At 43.3% G+C, this 15,984-nt stretch overlaps 1 protein-coding gene across 5 annotated transcripts in view; it reads right to left on the bottom strand.

The window, feature by feature from the left end:
- Positions 1-9,079: 9,079 nt before the first annotated feature.
- RIPK1 (receptor interacting serine/threonine kinase 1) overlaps positions 9,080-15,984 on the bottom strand; it is a 37,730-nt gene continuing 30,825 nt past the window's right edge. For all 5 annotated transcript variants that reach the window (XM_059937803.1, XM_059937807.1, XM_059937806.1 and 2 more), the window contains 4 exons: positions 15,578-15,668; positions 14,130-14,696; positions 12,758-12,910; positions 9,080-11,118 (listed from right to left, as the gene is read on the bottom strand). In XM_059937803.1, the coding sequence (XP_059793786.1) occupies positions 10,832-11,118; positions 12,758-12,910; positions 14,130-14,696; positions 15,578-15,668 (1,098 nt within the window). In that variant the 3' untranslated portion in view covers positions 9,080-10,831. The remainder of the gene's footprint in view (positions 11,119-12,757; positions 12,911-14,129; positions 14,697-15,577; positions 15,669-15,984) is intronic.

Raw genomic sequence — 15,984 nt, 5'->3', positions numbered from 1 at the left:
AGGGGACACTGTCCAACTCCAGGAGGGAGGACGTCCCCGCACGCGGCACCACACGGGGGAACCTCGAGGGCATCATGCTCAGTCACAAAAGGACCAACAGTGTGTGAGTCCAGGTGTGTGAGGTCCTTGCAGCCCTCAGGTTCAGAGACGGAAAGTAGGACTGTGGGTATCAGGGGCTGGGGGAGGGGGAGTTAGTGTCTAATGGGTCAGAGTCTCAGTTTTGCAAGAAGAAAGGAGTTCTGGAGAGGATGGTGGTGATGACAGCACAACGATGTGAATGTCCTTAACGCCACAGCCTGTACCCTTTTTTTTTTAAACATCTTTATTGGAGTATAATTGCTTTACAATGGTGTGTTAGTTACTGCTGTATAACAAAGTGAATCAGCTATACGTATACATACATCCCCATATACTCTCCCTATCCCACCCCTCTAGGTGGTCACAAAGCACCGAGCTGATCTCCCTGTGCTATGCGGCTGCTCCCCACTAGCTATCTATTTCACATTTGATAGTGTATATAAGTCCATGCCACTCTCTCACTTCATCCCAGCGTATCCTTCCCCCTCCTCATGTCCTCAAGTCCATTCTCTACGTCTGCGTCTTTATTCCCGTCCTGCCCCTAGGTTCATCAGAACCTTTTTTTTTTTTTTTAGATTCCATGTATATGCGTTAGCATTCGGCATTTGTTTTTCTCTTTCTGACTTACTTCACTCTGTATGACAGACTCTAGGTCCATCCACCTCACTACAAATAACTCAAAATTTCGTTTCTTTTTATGGCTGAGTAATATTCCACTGTATGTATGTGCCACATCTTCTTTATCCATTCATCTAGCAATGGACACTTAGGTTGTTTCCATGTCCTGGCTATTGTAAATAGAGCTGCAAGGAACACTTTGGTACATGACTCATTTTTGAATTATGGTTGTCTCTGGATATGTGCCCAGTAGTGGGATTGCTGGGTCATATGGTAGTTCTATTTTTAGTTTTATAAGGAACCTCCATACTGTTCTCCATAGTGGTTGTACCAATTTACATTCCCACCAACAGTGTAGGAGGGTTCCCTTTTCTCCACACCCTCTCCAGCATTTATTGTTTGTAGATTTTTTGATGATGGCCATTCTGACTGGCGTGAGGTGATACCTCACTGTAGTTTTGATTTGCATTTCTCTAATGATTAGTGATGTTGAGCATCCTTTCATGTGTTTGTTGGCAATCTGTATATCTTCTTTGGAGAAATGTCTATTTAGGTCTTCTGCCCATTTTTGGATTGGGTGATTTGTTTTTATCATATTGAGCTGCATGAGCTGCTTGTATATTTTGGAGATTAATCCTTTGTCAGTTGCTTCATTTGCAAATATTTTCTCCCATTCTGAGGGTTGTCTTTTCATATTTTTTATGATTTCCTTTGCTATGCAAAAGCTTTTGAGTTTCATTAGGTCCCACTTGTTTATTTTTGTTTTTATTTCCATTTCTCTAGGAGGTGGGTCAAAAAGGATCTTGCTGTGATGTATGCCATAGAGTGTTCTGCCTATGTTCTCCTCTAAGAGTTTTATAGTGTCTGGCCTTACATTTAGGTCATTAATCCATTTTGAGTTTATTTTTGTGTATGGTGTTAGGGAGTGTTCTAATTTCATTCTTTTACATGTAGCTGTCCAGTTTTCCCAGCACCACTTATTGAAGAGGCTGTCTTTTCTCCCTTGTATAGTCTTGCCTCTTTTATCAAAGATAAGGTGACCATATGTGCATGGGTTTATCTCTGGGCTTTCTATCCTGGTCCATTGATCTATATTTCTGCTTTTGTGCCAGTGCCATACTGTCTTGATTACTGTACTTGTGTAGTATAGTCTGAAGTCAGGGAGCCTGATTCCTCCAGCTCTGTTTTTCTTTCTTGAGATTGCTTTCGCTATTTGGGGTCTTTCGTGTTTCCATACAAATTGTGAGATTTTTTATTCTAGTTCTGTGAAGAATGCCATTGGTAGTTTGATAGGGATTGCATTGAATCTATAGATTGCTTTGGGTAGTATAGTTATTTTCACAATGTTGATTCTTCCAATCCAAGAAGATGGTATATCTCTCCATCTGTTTGTATCATCTTTAATTTCGTTGATCAGTGTCTTACAGTTTTCTGCATACAGGCCTTTTGTCTCGTTAGGTAGGTTTATTCCTAGGTATTTTATTCTTTTTGTTGCTATGGTAAATGGGAGTGTTTCCTTAATTTCTCTTTCAGATTTTTCATCATTAGTGTATAGGAATGCAAGAGATTTCTGTGCATTAATTTTGTATTCTGCTACTCTAACAAATTCATTGATTAGCTCTAGTAGTTTTCTGGTAGCATCTTTAGGATTCTCTATGTATAGTATCATGTCATCTGCAAAGAGTGACAAGTTTTACTTTTTCTTTTCCGATTTGGATTCCTTTTCTTTTTCTTCTCTGATTGCGGTGGCTAAAACTTCCAAAACTATGTTAAGTAATAGTGGTGAGAGTGGGCAACCTTGTCTGGTTCCTGATCTTAGAGGAAATGGTTTCAGTTTTTCACCATTGAGAACGATGTTGGCTGTGGGTTTGTCATGTACGGCCTTTATTATGTTGAGGAAAGTTCCCTCTATGCCTACTTTCTGCAGGGCTTTTATCATAAATGGGTGTTGAATTTTGTCAAAAGTTTTTTCTGCATGTATTGAGATGATCATATGGTTTTTATCCTTCAGTTTGTTAATATGGTGTATCACATTGATTTGCATATACTGAAGAATCCTTGCATTCCTGGGATAAATCCCACCTGATCATGGTGTATGATCCTTTTAATGTGCTGTTGGATTCTGCTTGCTAGTATTTTGTTGAGGATTTTTGCATTTTCATCAGAGATATTGGCCTGTAATTTTCTTTTTTTGTGACATCTTTGTCTGGTTTTGGTATCAGGGTGATGGTGGCCTTGTAGAATGAGTTTGGGAGTGTTCCTCCCTCTGCTATATTTTGGAAGACTTTGAGAAGGGTAGGTGTTGGCTCTTCTCTAAATGTTTGGTAGAATTCGCCTGTGAAGCCATCTGGTCCTGGGCTTTTGTTTGTTGGAAGATTTTTGATCACAGTTTCAATTTCAGTGCTTGTGATTGGTCTGTTTATATTTTCTGTTTCTTCCTGGTTCAGTCTCGGAAGGTTGTGCTTTTCTAAGAATTTTTCCATTTCTCCCAGGTTGTCCATTTTATTGGCATAGAGTTGCTTGTAGTAATCTCTCATACTCCTCTGTACTTCTGCAGTGTCAGTTGTTACTTCTCCTTTTTCATTTCTAATTCTGTTGATTTGAGTCTTCTCCCTTTTTTTCTTGATGTGTCTGGCTGATGGTTTATCAATTTTGTTTATCTTCTCAAAGAACCAGCTTTTAGTTTTATTGATCTTTGCTATTGTTTCCTTCATTTCGTTTTCATTTATTTCTGATCTGATTTTTATCATTTCTTTCCTTCTGCTAACTTTGGGTTTTTTGTGTTCTTCTTTCTCTAATTGCCTTACGTCTAAGGTTAGGGTGTTTATTTGAGATGTTTCTTGTTTCTTGAGGTAGGCTTGTATTGCTATAAACTTCCCTCTTAGAACTGCTTTTGCTGCATCCCATAGGTTTTGGGTTGTCGTGTTTTCATTGTCATTTGTTTCTAGGCATTTTTTGATTTCCTCTGATTTCTTCAGTGATCTCTTGGTTAGTTAGTAGCATATTGTGTAGCCTCCATGTGTTTGTATTTTTTACAGATTTTTTCCTGTAATTGATATCTAGTCTCACAGCACTGTGGTCAGAAAAGATACTTGATACGATTTCAATTTTCTTAAATTTACCAAGGCTTGATTTGTGTCCCAAGATATGGTCTATCCTGGAGAATGTTCCATGAGCACTTGAGAAGCAAGTGTAATCTGCTGTTTTTGGATAGAATGTCCTATAAATATCAGTTAAGTCCATCTTGTTTAATGTATCATTTATAGCTTGTGTTTCCTTAATTATTTTCATTTTGGATGATCTGTCTGTTGGTGAAAGTGGGATGTTAAACTCCCCTACTATTATTGTGTTAGTGTCAATTTCCTCTTTTATGGCTGTTACCATTTGCCTTATGTATTGAGGTACTCCTATGTTGGGTGCATAAATATTTACAATTGTTATATCTTCTTGGATTGATCCCTTGATCATTATGTAGTGTCCTTCTTTGTCTCTTGTAATAGTCTTTGTTTTAAAGTCTATTTTGTCTGATACAAGAATTACTACTCCAGCTTTCTTTTGATTTCCACTTTTGCATGGAATATCTTTTTCCATCCCCTCACTTTCAGTCTGTATGTGTCCCTAGGTCTGAAGTGGGTCTCTTGTAGACAGCACATACGCAGGTCTTGTTTTTGTATCCATTCAGCCAATCTATGTCTTTTGGTTGGAGCATTTAATCCATTTACATTTAAGGTAATTATCGATAGGTATGTTGCTATTACCATTTTCTTAATTGTTTTGGGTTTGTTATTGTAAGTATTCTCCTTCTCTTGTGTTTCCTGCCTAGAGAAGTTCCTTTAGCATTTGTTGTAAAGCTGGTTTGTTGGTGCTGAATTCTCTTAACTTTTGCCGACCTGTAAAGGTTTTAATTTCTCCATCAAATCTGAATGAGTTCCTTGCTGAGTAGAGTAATCTTGGTTGTAGGTTTTTCCCTTTCATCACTTCAAATATGTCCTGCCACTCCCTTCTGGCTTGCAGAGTTTCTGCTGAAAAATCAGCTGTTAACCTTATGGGGATTCCCTTGTATGTTATTTGTTACTTTTCCTTTGCTGCTTTTAATATTTTTTCTTTGTATTTAATTTTTGATAGTTTGATTAATATGTGTCTAGGCATGTTTCTGTTTGGGTTTATCCGGTATGGGACTGTCTGTGCTTCCTGGACTTGATTGACTATTTCCTTTCCCATGTTAGGGACGTTTTCGACTATAATCTCTTCAAATATTTTCTCAGACCCTTTCTTTTTCTCTTCTTCTGGGACCCCTATAATTCGAATGTTGGTGCGTTTAATGTTGTCCCAGAGGTCTCTGAGACTGTCCTCAATTCTTTTCATTCTTTTTTCTTTATTCTGCTCCCTGGCAGTTATTTCTACCATTTTATCTTCCAGCTCACTTATCTGTTCTTCTGCCTCAGTTATTCTGCTATTGATTCCTTCTAGAGTATTTTTAATTTCAGTTTTTGTGTTGTTCATTACTGTTTGTTTTCTCTTTAGTTCTTCTAGATCCTTGTTAAATGTTTCTTATATTTTCTCCATTCTGTTTCTGAGATTTTGGATCATCTTTACTATCATTACTCTGAATTCTTTTTCAGGTAGGTTGCCTATTTCATCTTCATTTATTTGGTCTTGTAAGTTTTTACCTTGCTCCTTTGTCTGTAACATATTTTTTTGATGGGTGGTGCTGTATTCCAGTCTTACTGGTTGTTTGGCCTGAGAGGTCCAGCACTGGAGTTTGCAGGCAGTTGGATAGAGCCGGGTCTTGGTGCTGAGATGAGGACCTCCGGCAGGCCTCACTCTGATTAATATTCCCTGGGGTCTGAGGTTCTCTGCTAGTCCAGCAGTTTGGACTTGGACCTCCCACCACAGGAGCTTGGGCCCAACCTCCAGCCTGGGAACCAAGATCCTGCAAGCTTCGTGGTGCGGTAAAAAAAAAAAAGAAAGAAAGAAAGAAAGAAAAAAGGAGCAGTACAATATCAAAGAATAAAAAACAAAATAAAATTAGAAAGATAAAAAAATATATTAGGGGGGCTTCCCTGGTGGCGCAGTGGTTAAGAATCCGCCTGCCAGTGCAGGGGACATGTGTTCGAGCCGTGGTCTGGGAAGATCCCACATGCTGTGGAGCAACTAAGCCCATGTGCCACAACTACTGAGCCTGCGCTCTAGAGCCCGTGAGCCACAACTACTGAGACCATCTGCCACAACTACTGAGCCTGCTCTCTAGAGCCCGCAAGGCACAACTACTGAAGCCTGCGTGCCTAGAGCCCGTGCTCCGCAAGAAGAGAACCACCGCAATGAGAGGCCTGCACACTGCAACGAAGAGTAGCCCCCACTCGCCGCAAGTAGAGAAAGCCTGTGTGCAGCAACAAAGACCCAACGCAGCCAAAAATGAAAATAAATTAAAATATATATATATTAGGAAAAATAAAACTATAATTGAAACAACCACAACAAGGTAAAATAAAACCACAACAGAAAAAAGAAAAAAAAGGGGGGGCGGGGAACAAGCCAAAAGGAGAGAATAGTGAAGTATAAAGAATAAAATAAAATTAGAAAAATAAAAGATTTATTAGGAAAAATAAAAATATAAAAGAATTAACAACAATGAATCAACAAGGTAAAACCGAACTCCAGTCGAAAAGAGGAAAAAAGAAAAAGAAAAAAAAGCCTTGGCTATGGGGGTGGAGTTTAGGTGGGGCGGGGGTGGGGGGGAGGGGGGAACTTAGGCAGGGGTGGGGTTTAGGGTGGGGCGGGACCTAGGCTGGTGGGGGTGGTGCCGTTTGAGCGTGGGGCGGGGCCTAGGCGGGGCGACGTTCAAGCGTGGGGCGGGGCCTCTGCTCAGGACCTGCGCAGAAGGGGAGAGGCAGCAGGTGGAAGGGAGGGCCTCTGGAGGGCGGAGTTCGGGGTTTGGAGGTAAGGCCCTGCGTGAGGGTGTGTGGGTGGGGTTTAGGCCCAGCGCGTTGGAGGGGTTCTCGGAGTGTAGAGGTAGGGCCCTGGGCGGGGGTTGTAGGGGCGGGGCCTGGGCTCTGCGGGGCAGGAGGGAGGCTCGGAGGGCAGAGGATTAGGCCCGGGAACCCAACAGGCTCCCCGGCGCGTAAGTGGACAGGGAAAGCGCTGGCGGCGTTCCCTCCCGTTCCTCCACGCCCCTCCCGCACCGTCTCCCCCAGGGTCTCCCCCGTCATAGCCGCTGGACCCCTAACCGTGGGTGGGTCCGCTGGGCGTAGGAACTCCTCCCCTCCCCCAGCCGCCCCCAGGGGTGCGGGTCGGAGGTCGGGCCTTTACTTGTGCTCCCCCTTCCCTCCCTCCCACTGCCTCACGACCCGCGCGGCTGGAGGGGGCCTCGGTGGGCAGAGGATCAGGCCCGGGATCCCAGCAGGCTACATGCTGTACACGTAAAGATGAAGATGAAGATGGCAAATTTTATGTGTATTTCACCACTATTGAATTTTTCTTCTTCTTCAGACCAATTCAAGCTTTAAAGGTTATAAACATTATCTGCAATCGAAGATTCAATAGGGAAAAAAACAACTACCCTTTAATTCTGGCTACTCTCCTGCCCTACCTGAACTGAAGATACTTGGCACGTTCGTGGCTGCTGCTTAGCCGTGGCTTGAATCGGAGATTCCAGCCGCTTCCGTGCACGCCACGTTACTTCTCCTCCCGGAGGCCCTGCCACTGTCATAGTCCTGCAGGCACAGTGCTTCTAGGTGCTACAGCCATGGAAAGTTCTGTTACCTGCAGTGTCCTCACTGGCCCATTGGAGTTTCTTGAGCAGTAAAGGCAGGTTTGGCTTAAATATGGATTATGCTAAAATATTTATGTTCTTTCAACATAAAGCTATCACATCAATTTCCTGCATAGAAAGAAAGAGAAATATGTAATATTCCAGCTACTATTGTTTGACTTTCAGAATCTTGGGTGGGGTCAACATTTCCTTATGTTTTCCTGATTGGGATTGATTGGGATCTCTTGTCGGAGATGATCAGGGTTAAAAATAATTGTACAATTTTAACACCAGTTATCCTACTGGTCAGCAGAAATGGTAGTGCTGAGGGTTTAGCCTATTGGTGTAACAATTTTTAAGTACACACTTGAGAAGTAGCTCTGTGTATAACACTATTGTGCAGTTTAAAAAATAACTACTGTTTCTTAGAGTCACAGATGTAGAAAACAATCTTATGGTTACCGGGGGAAAACGGGGGGAAGGATAAATCAGGAGATTGGGATGGACATATATACACCACTATATGTAAAATAGATAACTAATAAGGACCTACTCTATAGCACAGGGAACTCTACTCAATACTCTATAATGGCCTATGGGAAAAGAATCTTAAAAAGAGTGGATGTATGTGTATGTATAACTGATTCACTTTGCTGTACACCTGAAACTAATATAACATTGTAAATTAACTATACAATAAAAATTAATTTAAAAAATAACTACTATTTTTGTGCCAGGCACCTTGTGATGCATTATCTTATTTTAATCCTCACATCAACCTTATGTACTACTGCCCTATTTATAGATGAGGAAACTGAGGCTAAGAGAGGTTAGGAAGCAGGCCCCAGGTACACAGCCAGAGCAGCAGAGGGGAATTTAAGCCTGCTTGATTTCAGAACCCTGTACCTGGATTATACCATAGAACTAATCCTTCAGTGATTTCCTTGTAATCAGATGCTTCTAAAACCTTGACCATATAAAGACCTATTTTTATTTACATGATTATTGTAATTAGAAAAACTTTAAAAAATAAACAACACACATTAAAGTGTACATCAAAATACTATTTAAAATGTTTTGTGAGAAATAACTCCTTTTCTTGTTGCTGAAGATCTAACTTCATATTATGGACCCGAAGCAAAGATCATGACCATAGCATGAAGTGGAGACTCTTCCTGAGCAGGATGTGTGATCTGGAAGGGAGTCTTATTTACCGGTATCAACCTTAGGGTCTGAATACCTTTTTCGGAGCCAAGATGGATAGTCGTATTTCTAATGTTGTAGTCTGTGTCGTCTCATTTAATTGGTTTCTGCCCAAGACTAGTGTTTTTGTGGTGCTTGGGCCTTGTATTGAAACTCCTCAGATATAAATTTGGCCCTTTTCAGCCCAGTGTTTAGAGAGTGGAGGCTGCAGGAAGGGCCTCTGAGCCAGGTGTGAAGGACAGCAGTGCCGCAGCCTCTCGGATCAGTGGGTTTTTCATCGTGAAAGTCAAAATGCAATGTCAAGAAGCTCCACTTTCATCACCAGCTTCCCCTCTCCTGCCAATAGCAGGGGTGGAAAGGAAATGCCAACCCACGTGGTAAAGCCACAGCGGAGAATCTCAAACTGTTTCATTTATACAAACACATGGCTTATATTTGAGGTACAAAATTTTATTTTAAAAAGTCCATTAAAGATATCTTCTGCTTTTTGCCTCTGAACATTGATCATGCAACCTCTTTGGAATTTAGAGAATTTAGAAGAGAGGTACAAGCGATGCATTTAGAAAAGAAATCATCCAGCCCCCTCCAGCAAGCCTGGGACTATCTGCCCCTCCAGTTTTCCTTTTGGGCTATGTGATCCAGTGCTGTGTGGCAACGAAGTAGTGAGCCTGGATATGTGTGGGTAGGAAGACAGGTTCACTACTTTATAGCAGTGCTGTCTTCAACTGGGGCAGTTTTGCCCCTCCAGGGGACACCTGGCAATGTCCAGAGACCCTGCTGTTTGTCACAACTAGGGGTGGGGGGAGGGGAGAAGAGCACTATTGGAGAGGCCAGCGTTGCTTCCAAATGCCCCACAATACACGGGACCGCCCTCCACACACAGAGCTATCTGGCCCAAGATGCCAGTAGTGCCAAGGCTGAGAAATTTTGCTTTACAGTACCACTTCAGTGGGGTGTGTGTGTGTGTGTGTGTGTGTGTGTGTATCTGCTGGGACTGGAGGAGATTAAGAATCAGAGCCAACAATACTGTTACGCGCCCACCAAACACTGGGATCTGCTCTGGCAGCCAGGTGACCTTACCGCACCCTGAGCGCCTCCCTCCCGGGAGGGCTGAGCACGCTGGCACACCTGCTCTGCCGGGCAGAGGGCGGGCAGCGATGCTGGGTGGCCGGGTCACGTCAGTCTCCTAGCCCTCGAGTGCCTTCACTCCTTCCTGGTTTCAGGTGGGCTTTGAGAGGCTGACTGCTGCAGGCACAAGGAGCAGACGCGGAACCGGTCCTTGCACAGCCCAGCTCACAGGAGAAAATGAAGCTATTGCTACAGCACCCCGGGGTAAACTGAGGAAGCTGCTCAACACTGATCCGCCCTGAGGCTCCAGTCGTCGCCGGGGTGACGCGGTCAGTACTCCCAGCACGCCTGCTCCCTCTTCAGGGCACGCAGGTTGGAAAAGGTACCTGAAGTGTCAGAATGCTAGGGAAGAACCTTCGTACTCGTCAGAATTAGTAGCAATTCTGCGCAACGACAGCCGGGGAAAGTCTGCTATTTTTGTTCTCTATTTTTCCCCCCTTGTTTGTACTCCTTAAAATCGCTTCCGTTAATTTACAGAGTGCAGACGGCATATAATTCCTGAAGCCTGTAGTGACTGATACAGAATTTGATCCTGACGTTAAGAGACCCTGTAATTTTGGAATGAACTGTGGTTGTGATACAAAAAAATCCCATTTGACGAGAACGCAGCATTTTACAGCGCTTCGATTATAACAGGAGCCTATGTAGAGAAGACAGTGCAGAATTAGGAAGCTGATTTAGTTTATAGTCTCTGAATTTTTTTGTTTTTTCCTTGATCAAGCAAAATTTCAAGAAACTGAATGAACAGCATCACTGAAGGTTATGGAATAATCTGAAAGAAAATGATCTCCCTTAAATCTCTCTCCCTTTCAAAACACTATTAGGCTTCTTTTTTGATTGGACCTTGGCCATGAATAGGTCTTCCTGTGTAGTGGGTTGTTTGCTGTAGATTCTTTTCCCATCCTGCAGCTATGAAAGGCAGGAAATGATTTTTACGCACAGGACCCACATCAGTGAGGAAAGAATTCTGAACCTTCTGAGGCAGCAGGCTTTCGGTGGGTCGCTCACCGAGTGAGGAGATGGCCTCATGCTGCAGGAGCCCCCCCCGTGGGCTTAGTTCTGGCTCATGCGTATCAAGCAGTTCAGCAGGTCTACCCTGGAACACTCGCAGAGCGCATAGGCCAGCTTTCCCACGGTGGCCCCCTTGCTGCCTTCCCTCATCAGCCACTTCTGGAGCATCTGGTAAACCTTTTCTTTCAGTCCATCTCGCTCATAGTCATGGTCAATTTCATCAATCTGAGATTGAGAGAAGCCCAGCTTACGGGCAAAGTTTTTCCAGTGCTTGCCCAGATTTTCTCTGACTGGGTCCAGGTGTCTATCAGTCAGACTAGTGGTATTATCTGCCAAATAGAAAAGAGAAGAAGACATCAAGCTATGGCCATTTGAACATCTAGCTTCAAAGACCTGTATAAAGTGAAGAGTACCAGGAGACGGTGACAAAGATAACTTCTTCTTGCTACAGTTGTGGGCTCATCGGTTGATACTTTACCTGTCTGCCAGCCCATGTGGAGGAACCTCTTCCCCCCCGGGAGGTGCAGGTCTGAGGCACAGCCCGAGGCTTAGAGAGGAAAACACCCCTCTGGCTACTAGGCTGTTCTGTACAACCTGAGCCACAGCCCTTGTTTATATCACACACTCCTGATGTAAAGGGGGAAGACACCATTTTTGTTCCTTTTGGGCATTTTCCGCTTACATCTGGCCAGAGTTAAGGTCATTCAACTCAGGATACCCTTCACCCAACAGTTTGCTTTCCTCTTACTTAATCAAGGAAACTGAGACCACCGACTGTGAGCTGGTTTGATTACACTGCCTTCCCTTGTCTTTTAATGGATGAGGTATTTTTGGACTTATCCCTCCCCTACCCCAAGTGCTGTCCTCTTTCCTCCTACAGCCGTAACCTCTCTCTTTCTACTTGTTCCTTCCTCTCAGGCCTTCGTAAAAATAATAAAATGAAGCAAAATAAAAGTATAAAACCACCAAAACACCACAAACAAACCCACTTCCTTGATCGTCGTCTGCCCTCAGTAAGCTGAATATGAGGAAGAAGACACCTCATTTTCCCCCAACTCCCCACAGTGCAGCTTCTGCCATCACCACGGGACGTCAGGCGTCCAAAATTCTGTCAACGCTTCGCCAGGAGAGGGACCCTGGGTTTCATCAGATTCTCAAAGGTACCCTTGTCACCCCCAAAATTAGGAACATCCGCTCTAGTATTTTAAAGACTAGCCTTCAAATGGGTTAGACCAGGGATTGTCAAACTATGGCCCATGGGCCAAATCCAGCCCGCTGCTTGTTTTTGTAAACAAAGTTTTATTAGAACACAGCGACGCCCATTCGTGTACATACTGTCTGCGGCTGCTACTGTACTACAGTGTCAGCTGAGCGGCTGCCGCAGAGACCTCAGGACCAGTGAAGCCTAGAACATTTACTACCTGGCCCTTGATTTAAAAAAATTGCCCATCCTAGGGTTAATTAGAAAGCTGCGTTCTTAAATCACATTGCTTTGGCCTCATGACTGCTTTTCCCAGGTTGTGTTTTGGGATTAATGTTATGAGGCTGCATAGTGGAACCCCATAAGAGAAAGCCCTCTTATTTTTATTATGCATGTGCAGTTGAGGGCATAGTCTTCTATCTTTTACAGAATCCCTCTTGATGAGGACCTGAGGGAGCTACTGCTGCTAGGTCTAGGTACTAATACTGATGCGATGATGATGATGGTGTGTTTAACACTTGTATGTCTTTCTATGTGCCAGGCAGTGTACTAAGCTCTTTATTCATACTGACTTGTTTAACTTTCACAGCAAATCCGTGAATGAGATATTCTAATTATCTCCACAGTAAACATAAATAAGTTACAAAGCAATTACATGGAAATTACAGAGCTATTTTAGACAGGAAAGATAGGGCACTTTCACAGAGAATAATCAGAGGTAAGACAGTTCAAGGTTACTATAGATGGGCCCTTCAAGGGCATCTTACCGAAGATATCTTGGTACTTAGAAGCTGGGCCTTCTTTCAAGTTCATGTGCGTGCTGTCCGGTACCACTGAACTCATTCCGCCAATCTCCATATAATTATTGTTTCCAATCTGAACGCCAGAACTGTTGTATATGCTATATTTTAAAGGCTCATCTGATTAGAGAGAAACACACAGGTAAGTACATCTAGACTGAAAGCAAAAGAAAAAAGTACTACATGGTAAAGGGGCAGGGCTTTACTCCAAATGCTTAAGTTAAATTATTTATCCTACGCCACCCTTTGAAATTTTCTTCTTTAAAAGGTGGCTGAATCATCTCACATCCATTAGGATGGCAACTATCAAAAGTACAGAAAATAACAAGTGTTGGCAAAGTTGTGGAGCAATTGGAACCCCTATGCACTGCTGGTGGAAATATAAAATGGTACAGCCACTGTGGTAACCAGTATGGTGGTGCCTCAAAAAATTAAAAATAGAATTACTATACAATCCAGCAATTCTACTGGGTATATACCCCAAAGAACTGAAAGCAGGGTCTCAATCAGGTATTTATACACCCGTGTTCATAGCATTATTCATAATAGCCAAAAAGTGGAAGGCACCCAAGTGTCCAACAGCGGATGGATAAATAAAATGTGGTCCATCCATACAATGGAATACTATTCAGCCTTAAAAAAGAAGGAAATTCTGACACAGGCTGTAACATGGGTGGACCTTGAGGACACTGTGCTCAGTGAATAACCCAGTCACAAAAGGACAATTAGCATAGGATTCCACTTATATGAGGTCCCTAGAGTCATCAAATTCATAGAGACAGAAAGTAGAAGGTTGATTGCCAGGGGCTGGGAGGAAGGAGAATGGGGAGTTACTGTCTGATGGGTACAGTTTCAGTTTAGGAAGAAGAAAGAGTTCTGGAGATGGATGGTGGTGATGGGTGCCCAACAACGTGGCTTTCATCACCAGTGGTAGTCTTTGGCCTATATGAGATAAAAAATGGAAATATCCAAGATTTATTTCTTACCTTCAGAAAACAGCAAGCAAGCGAGAGAATACAAGCAGATACCTTCACTTACATCAGAGATTGGACACAGTGGAGCTACTGAGATTCGGGTTAGAGTGGAAGATGCCTGCTAGATGCAAGGACCTGTGGCCCGACGCTTGCGGGCGGCTGCACTGACTTCTCCCCAAACCAAGAGCCTAGGCCAGGTGGTCTGATGGAGACTTATTCCGAGAAGGCAAGGTGTGTCTGTCTGGTGGCTGAAGACCCCAAACAGCTTGTCCTTTGTTCGCTTATAGTCTACAACAGAGCTAATGGCTGCTTTATTTTCAGGAAAAGTTAAAAAATAGAACAGTGTGACTGAAAGGCCTGTTTACCTCTTGATGGCAAGGAGCTGAATGGAATGGTGGGTGTGTTTCCCAGTAGGTTGGTCTCAGGCACTGGCGTTTTATACAGGCTTGGCATGTGGCCTGGATTTGGCCCATACCAAACTCCTGGACCTGCGGTTCTCAGGTCCACTGGACTTGCTCCAAAACCGAGTGGGGTACACAATCCATTTCTCCAGGAGAGTAACTGGGGTTGGCTGGTTAGCCCTGTTGGTTGCTGTACCACATTACCATGACTGGCTGCACCGGAGTAAGCAAGGCCTTTTAGCCCTGGGTTCTGAGCATTCTCATAAGGTCTCTGCTGTGCAAAAGGGTCATGGGAGACCCTCCGTCTCCTCTCTTCCTGTCTACTGTCAGCCACGTTGCGCCCGGGCTGCCCTCCGGTGTGCCCGTCCATGCGGCTGCCATACAGATGGTAGTTGGCCTCCTCCTGGAGTTTACTGTGCAGTCGGAGGTCCTGCTGCTGCTGCTGCTCTGGGGCAGGAGCGAACCAGGAGTCCTCCACAGGGCCCAGCCCAAAGCCCCGTGAACTGTGCAGCGAACTGGGCTGTTCTGTGGCTGAAACGAAATGAATCGGCGTCGGGAAGAGTTTCATGAAACATGAAGAAGTAAAAACCTGAGCACAGTCATGAATCTGTACCTTGGGGTAACACACTGAAAACTCTGAGAACAAATAAAAAGCGTTTACTAGGTGGTTTTCCTCCTGTGAGTTACACAGGTAGTAAGTAGTTGTCCCTGCCTGGCAGTGTGAGAGCACGAGAGAAGTTATAACCAAGCAGCAGCAAAGTGGGTGTTGTAGGAATGACCAAGGAAGAAAGGGACTTGTGCTGGAGCAGCGGAGGTGCCTCCTTGTTGTGACGCAGGGCTGGAAAATAAGAATGGCAGCAGTTCTGTGCTAAGCACTTGCGTGGATTCTTTTATTCTTTAAAAGCCCTATAAGAGTAGGAGCACTTATTATCACAATGATGGATGAGGCTTACAAGAAGTCAAGTAATTTGCCCCAGAACAGACAGCTGATAAGTGGCTTCAATATCTTATACTCTGCTTCCCCTTCTGTTAAATGAAAAAAGTATCCCTGCTTGAATCTGAGGCCAATCTCCCTGCATGTACTCTGGACCCAGTCATTCCTGACCTTCTCAAGGACTTTGCTCCCACATATGTTCCCGTCTTTTTCCTGAGCTGTCACTTCCTCCCTATCAGATATATTAGGCCTCTTGTGTTCAGGATACTTTATGATTTTGGTGAACATGTTGTTACCTAATATTTCAAATATATGTACGTTAACTCCGAATATATTAGAAAGTCCTTTAAGCCAGCTGTTAAATTTTATAGCTTCTTCTGTTTCTCATATAGTTGTAAATAGCATTTTAGACAGTACAGTGAGTGAATGAGCAAACAAATAAATGAATAAATAGATTTTCAATCACAGTATAAGTTACCTGAATTTGACCTGCTTGGAGGTATTGCTACACAATCAATTTGGAGAGACTTCATTCTCTTTACAATTTCATTTTGGCCCGGATACTCTTTCTAGAATTAAGAGCATAAAGACATACTTTAGTAAACAGCAGAAAATATTGGGTTGGCCAAAAAGTTCCAGAAAATTGTTGTAAGGAAGAACGAATCTTTCAAAAGGTTGAAATTTCACATAGCTCTTACAAGCAGTAAACACTTCTTTAAGAAAATAAACTTTTTTCCCTAAATAGCCAGAACAATCTTAAAAAAGAACAAAGTTGGAGGGCTCACACTTCCTGATTTCAAGTCACTACATAGCTACAGTAATCAAAACAGTGTGGTATTGGCCTAAGGAAAGACATACAGACCAATGGAATATAATGAACCCAGA

This window comes from Balaenoptera ricei, chromosome 11 (genome assembly GCF_028023285.1).
Source record: "Balaenoptera ricei isolate mBalRic1 chromosome 11, mBalRic1.hap2, whole genome shotgun sequence".
NCBI classification, from domain to species: Eukaryota; Metazoa; Chordata; class Mammalia; order Artiodactyla; family Balaenopteridae; genus Balaenoptera; species Balaenoptera ricei.
The sequence above is the reverse complement of the archived record's forward strand: the minus strand, read 5'-3'. Positions and strand labels throughout refer to the sequence as shown.